General features: G+C 33.7%; 1 protein-coding gene across 1 annotated transcript; it reads right to left on the reverse strand.

Annotated features, from left to right (window-relative positions):
* Positions 1 to 885: 885 nt before the first annotated feature.
* Positions 886 to 5786, reverse strand: LOC110666302 (ATP-dependent Clp protease proteolytic subunit 4, chloroplastic). Its single transcript, XM_021826746.2, has 3 exons — positions 5301 to 5786; positions 1402 to 1905; positions 886 to 1196 (listed from the first exon to the last, which is right to left on the reverse strand). The coding sequence occupies exons 1-2, from the start codon at positions 5687 to 5689 to the stop codon at positions 1422 to 1424; spliced, it is 873 nt and encodes a 290-aa protein (XP_021682438.2). The 5' UTR covers positions 5690 to 5786; the 3' UTR covers positions 886 to 1196; positions 1402 to 1421.
* Positions 5787 to 6441: the final 655 nt, after the last annotated feature.

A 6441-nucleotide genomic window follows, 5' to 3' on the forward strand; every position in this document is an offset into this window, starting at 1 on the left:
AACATGTGTGGGCAAAAGATGTTCTAGCTAGAGCACATTCAATGTGTTATGTATAGGCATTAAGGCCTTTGAAAATTATTTAATAACTTTTGAGCCTCTATGGCCGATTTAAAATTGTATGTTTTCAAGATTTTGTGCTTAAATAATGCAAGCAATGAAGACAACAATTATAAGCACAAAATATAAGAAGTCAAGTTTCCAACCGATTCATTTCATTAAGCTTTGATCTTCTAAGTGATTTGATCGATTAGCAAAAACAATGTTACAAAGATCCGTCAAGGGCTCATCAACAATTCCTGAAGCACATTAGGTCAGTTGCAAAGAACATGACTTCTTCTGACAGTGGACATTTGTTGACGCCCAGCCTAAAATTATCCCAAGGATTGGCGTGCAGTGCAATCAAACACACGGTTTGGCGATAAGGTCTGAAACCGGCTGCGGAGCCTCAAAAGCTGAGCTCGGTCCCTTGAAGCTGAAATGCCGTTAGGCTATTCCCAAGGTAGAGAGGATTGCCATTATTCCAAAGGTAACCATGAGACATCAACTTATTATATGGATCAACATAGATGTGAGCGAGGTTGTGGTTTGCAAGCATATCAGCCTTGCACATAATTGGCCAACTGAATAGAATTACAACTAATTTGTCAAATTATAACAAAATTTCAATAAAATTATCGTTTTAGGTGTTCTAAAATCATTTACCCTTATAACATAATAAGCTGGTGCTGGCAGTTTAAGAGCAATTTTTTCCCCTTTTAACTGCAAATATTAGAATTACAAGGTTCCAAAGGGCGTCAATACAAATGGAAACTACAAATTCTATAAGAAAGGACCTTTATACATATAATTCTCAATCAACTATCAGAAGAAGAAATAATTGCACAATTCTTTAAGCTAAAAAAATCCAAGTGGTATTTTATACTAATAATCCCATGTTTTATTTCAAGATCAATTTAATGGTCAAGTTTGCAATAACTTATAAAGTATACATTGAAGGTTACAGCTTAAATTATGAAAAAAAAAAAAAAAGGAGCCCCTTTCAGCTCTGCAACCTTGCAATTCGGCTGGCCTGCCCAGTTGCATTCTTAAAAGCAATTTTATCTGCAAACATAGCACACAAATGCCTTTTGGTTGGGGGTTCTAACTAAACTTACAGTTCTTTTTGTGAAAAATAAACAAATACGCTGAGAGTCTGTCTGCAGAAACAGCAAAACGTACATTTCAATATCTAAGAAGAAAGAGACATATAATTGCTTGTAAAATGCAAAATAAGTTTGAAAATTAATTTTATATTTTTCTTAACTCTGTTCCAAAGAATCCTGGTTTGGGAAAAAGTAAATGAACCCAAGTTATTGCATATGCAAAGTTTAAAAACTAACTTTTCAAGGAACAACAAGGTACCTTGTAACAAATGGCACAAGCTAGTATATCTCATCGTCAGGGACATCCGGCGTCAAGAATTTCATTGGATCTTTACGCATTTCCTCATAATTTAGTGTAGGTTTTACCCTTTCTGGCACAGGAGCCAAAGGAATGATGCTCTCTCTGTCAATAACTCCATCAATTATTCCATACTCAACAGCTTCTATTGGAGACATATATCGATCTCTATCAATGTCCTTCTGGACTTGTTCAGTTGTGCGACCAGTGAAACCTGAAATAATTCTAATGACATTACTCTTGTTATGCATAATTTCTCGTGCTTGAATCTCCACATCTATTGCTTGCCCACTAGCTCCTCCCAGAGGTTGATGAATCATGATCCTTGTGTTCGGCATGGCAAAGCGTTTGCCTTTTGTGCCACCACCAAGGATTATAGAAGCTGTTGATGCTGAGATGCCAAGGGCAACTGTGGAAACATCAGCTCTCACAAGTTGCACAACGTCATAGATAGCCATTGTAGCACTGGCACAATAATGTTACAAGGAAATCAGCAGAAGAATCAAACCAAAGTATTGCAACACAATAAATTGTCTGTGCCATAGATTGACCCTAGGTTTCATTGGAAAGAAAGTAAACCTTAATGCAAGACCTTATAATAAATGAACATTGTATACTCTAGGCTATTGTTTTTGGACAGGGGTACAGGAATATAATTATATATTTACATCTGATATCGATAGAGACATTTTATTGATATATATTATCATTGTTTTTTACAGGGCATTGGATAAATGTACAGTCTACAATAACCTTGAAACACGACCCTTCCACTTTCCTAAAGTTGAAGAACAATACTACAACCATCCCAACAAATTACACATTCATTTTTTTGTTCCCTTTATGGAGGCTAGATGTTTAAATATGAATCAGATATCATCCCCACAGATGTTATATCTATTTAGATCCATTACATGAAGAAGCATGAAGTTGAAACAGTAAAGCCTCCTGCATATAATGCAGTTATATATGCCTAAAAGAGAAACGCAAAGTTACTGTCACTGAAGACAACAACAATACTTGCCTAAAAACTTCAGATAACTATTACTTTGCTGTCAGTGCCATGCAAAGCACAAAATGGAAGTACTTGGTGACCATTATATGCAGACAAGATCAGGTGTTGATGCAGCAAGTGAGATTGAATCTGATGAGCAATAGGTTCTTAAAAGCTGAAGAACTTAAAGATAGTACACCAGCATCCAGGCCAACTCAAAGTCAAAAATCATGGAATAAAAGACGACGTTATATGATGCATTTGTTGTACCATTTAGGAAAATGTTTGACACCATTGCAAAAGCCTATGCAGATAATTCTCATAAAGAGAGAGTTGAGAAAAAAAAAAATTGCAAAATTTTATGAGAATGTACATCAACAACCAGATTGTAGACTCATCCTGCTCACAAGTGGTGAAAGAAAATGATGTGAAAGTTAATAATTGTATAATTCTTGACTATTTAGTAGGATTAATATAATATGTTATGTTTTAGTGGTACCTCCTTTGGACTTTTATCTTGTGCCACTAGTTTATTATGAAGAAGAAGACCATATGAGTAGGGACTTTTTTTGCTCTGATGTGTAAGCACATACCTTCTAACAGGGTATGATAAGTATAAATATAAAAACCAAATGAGACCTAAATTCAAAAAAAAAAAAAAAAACCATTTTCTTTTTGCAAATAAGCTGATCCTGTTATTTACTAGCAGATCCTTACCTAACCATGTTACCCTCTATGATCTCACTTCACTATCCTAAGAACCAAAATATTACTATTCCCACTTGTTAAGGCTAAAACAACAGATCACAATCCATATGCTGGCCAAGTCATTATTGAAAAATGTCGAGTCATTATTTTGCAATCAACGAAAAAAAAAAATCTATCCCAAAAGGATAATCCAAATCAATAACTAGAGAACTCCAGTTCAAGTTATCATTTCTTAATTCTTTGGCAAGAGATATTCTGATCTGTAGCGTGCAAGAAACAGAGAACCGTTTTGTATTAGACTGTCATTTTTGTTAAGGGTCTAGATATATGATTGTTCAAAACATCTTGTTTCTTATCTACTAGAAGAGAATAAATAGCTGAGATTGAGGGGTAATTGCTTGATGCGAGAAGAATAACAAAATTGTTTGTGTTCTCTCTCTCTCTCTCTCTCTCTATCTCTCTCTCTCTCTCTCTCTCTCTCTCTTGATTCTTCTAGAATTCTTTTCTTTCTTCTCTCATTTCTTCCTCCATTCCTTTCCTTTCTCTCTACTTTCTCAGCTGCCAAAAAAATATCCTAACATAATGCTTTTAACAGGGATGCCTTCAACAAAGAGGTCAATATTGAAAACCATGACTTTGCTGAATCAAGGTCATTAGGGCTTTCTTCTCTAGCTCAGCTTATGCCTCTTTAGACCATTTAGAAAATTCATTTTACAAGCATATCCTTCATCTCCATCACCCTTAACTGAGCCATGAGCCACAAGACATAACAAGCCAAATTCTTTATCTTGTTTTTGTAAGCTTGACAAAGCACTAGTGTTGTTCAAAGGACCTAAGGTGTTCCCTGTGTAAGCAAATCTATGAAATTTATAAGGCAATGGCATCAATATAACATAATTGAATGCATATACACATACAGGCACACAATAATAGTATACATTATGTTCCAATTTTATGTGATATGATTATTGGTTTCTTTAATTGTTTTCCACATCATTATATAGATGTTTTCAAAGATTTAAATAGCTTATGTAGGATTTGGACCTATGATTTTTAAGCAATATCCCATGTTATGCCATTTAAATCAATTGGTTAATAACTTGTCATGACAACCAATGTAAGATGTCAAGGAAGAAAGCTTGATTGATTTGACATTAGAGTTTGATACGACTAACAAAGGCACAAATCAAAGAACCAGGCAGATTTTATTTACACTGGATTTTTTTTGTTAAAAAAAAAATCTGTATACCAAATAAAATTTAATCCCTCACACCAATAGAGTTTAGAACTCACTAGTATCACAAAATCTCACACTTCCTAGAATTAGATTTTATCAAAAAAAAGAAAAAAAGCTAATAGAATAATTGATGGAATTTTATCCATTCAAAAACTGTGTCCATAATTGGAGCATTACATTGATTTAGATTACTAGAAATCCTAATCCCAATCGGATAGTCATAAATAAGAGAGCAAAGGCCTTCCTTTATTTGAACTGTAGACTAATTGGTACTGATTATTATACTCATAACATAGACTGAGTTTAATTTAGTGAAATATATATAACTCAACCCATCTCTGCATATATGAAAAATTACAAAAGTGTATCTGTTGCTGCACTATCAGCAGCAGCCTGCAGCAATAACTATCTTAATTCCCTTACAAAATCACTATCCCACCAAATCAAAGCTAGAGGTTAATATATCTGCCCTTTCATGTTTCTTTTATAAAATTTGAACAAATTCCCATTAGTGAGATTTTAATTATCTTCCTGTTGTTTTATAAAATCCTTTAATGTAAGTTACTGCAAATTTTGGCTCAAAAAGGCAAGCTTTGCTTCCCCAAGGTGTATGTGCTTTGCACCTAGTTCCAACAACCCAATTCATGCAAGTTCACCAAGAGATACTAACAGCATTGCATAGGACAAATCTGAGGTAATATGTATTCTGTTAAGCAATTGTGGCAGTTTAGGGCTTAAATAACGCTAATTCTAACAATTATTCACAACAAACACACACAATGTCCTACATTAAAACTGCGAGAAACTTGTAAAATAACGAACAGAACAAATCCCACTAATTTGGTTTGGCTAAGGCTTCTAAAGCAAACATCTTTAATTAAAAAAAATAATAATAACAATAATAAAAGCAGAGGCATTTACCTGAGAGAACCTCCAGGACAATTAATAAAGAGGCGGATATCTTTAGCTGGGTCTTGAGCATCCAAAAGCAACAATTGACTAATAGTAGCATCAGCCACAAAGTCATCAATATTGCTCCCCAAGAACACAATCCTCTCCCTCAGCAAAAGCCCCATGGCATCGGCCTCCGCTCCCTTCATGGCGGTGGCCGGCGTCTGGGGAGCCGACAATTGGGGAGCTAGGGTTTTAGAAGATTGAAGGGAGGTTTTGAGAGATGGGAAATTTTTTATGGGAGAAGAGATTGGATTGAGAGTAAAAGGGAGAGGAGAGGGTTTAGAGGAACGAAGAGAGGGTCTGAGAGAGGAACATAAGTGAGGGGTTGCTGGAGAAGAAAGCGAAAGCACGTCCATAGCTGACTCCTTACAACAATCTATCAGTTAGAGAGGAAGAGGAGAAACATCCGTACTCGACTTTCAGTTGGAGTAGAGCTATTGGGTTTCAAACCCATTTATATGTAGTGGTGGCCACGATTCAGAGTCGACCGTTATGGTTTCTAAATAATCGATTTAAATTCAATAAAATTATGAACTTGAATTAAATTATTAGAAGATTATTTGAAAGATAATTCTTGAATGGTCAATTTCAATTTGAGCTCTGATTTACAATGGTTTGGAGGATGGTTTGAAAAAGAGTGATTTAAGACAGTTTAGTGGACGGTTTAAAAATTATTTAGAGATGATTTAAGGGTAGTTTAGATAAAAAAATTAGAGAAAAATTTTATTAATTCAAAATTTAAGTTATATTTGTAAAAATATTTTAATTTTTCTGAAAAATCTTTTAATCAAAATAAAAATAAGAAAAAAAATTTTATCTTTAAGAAAAATTTAATAAATAAAGACTTGAACTGATTAAAAAATTAGAGATGAAATTAATTTTTTTTAAGAAAATTAATAAAAAGTGTATAAACTTAATTTTGCCTAAATATCCCTTTAGAATTTAGAAGAATAAACATTTCTAGTTCTATTACTTCTTTTTTTATAAAAATTATATAATAATTGATAATTAAAAAGTATAAAAGAGAAAAAAAAAATAAAATAGAGGGTATTGAAAATTTTATTGAGGATTTAAAGTAATAACAAAGCAATTGAGACAGTATTGAAAA

This window comes from Hevea brasiliensis, chromosome 15 (assembly GCF_030052815.1).
Source record: "Hevea brasiliensis isolate MT/VB/25A 57/8 chromosome 15, ASM3005281v1, whole genome shotgun sequence".
In the NCBI taxonomy this organism is placed as follows: domain Eukaryota; kingdom Viridiplantae; phylum Streptophyta; class Magnoliopsida; order Malpighiales; family Euphorbiaceae; genus Hevea; species Hevea brasiliensis.

Excerpts from the sequence above, each read along its gene's own strand:
- LOC110666302 (XM_021826746.2), bottom strand. The coding sequence starts at position 5,689 with ATGGACGTGCTTTCGCTTTCTTCTCCAGCAACCCCTCACTTATGTTCC. Across the intron at positions 1,906-5,300 it reads TGTCCTGGAGGTTCTCTCAG|TGCTACAATGGCTATCTATG; the intron begins GTAAATGCCTCT and ends TTATTGTGCCAG.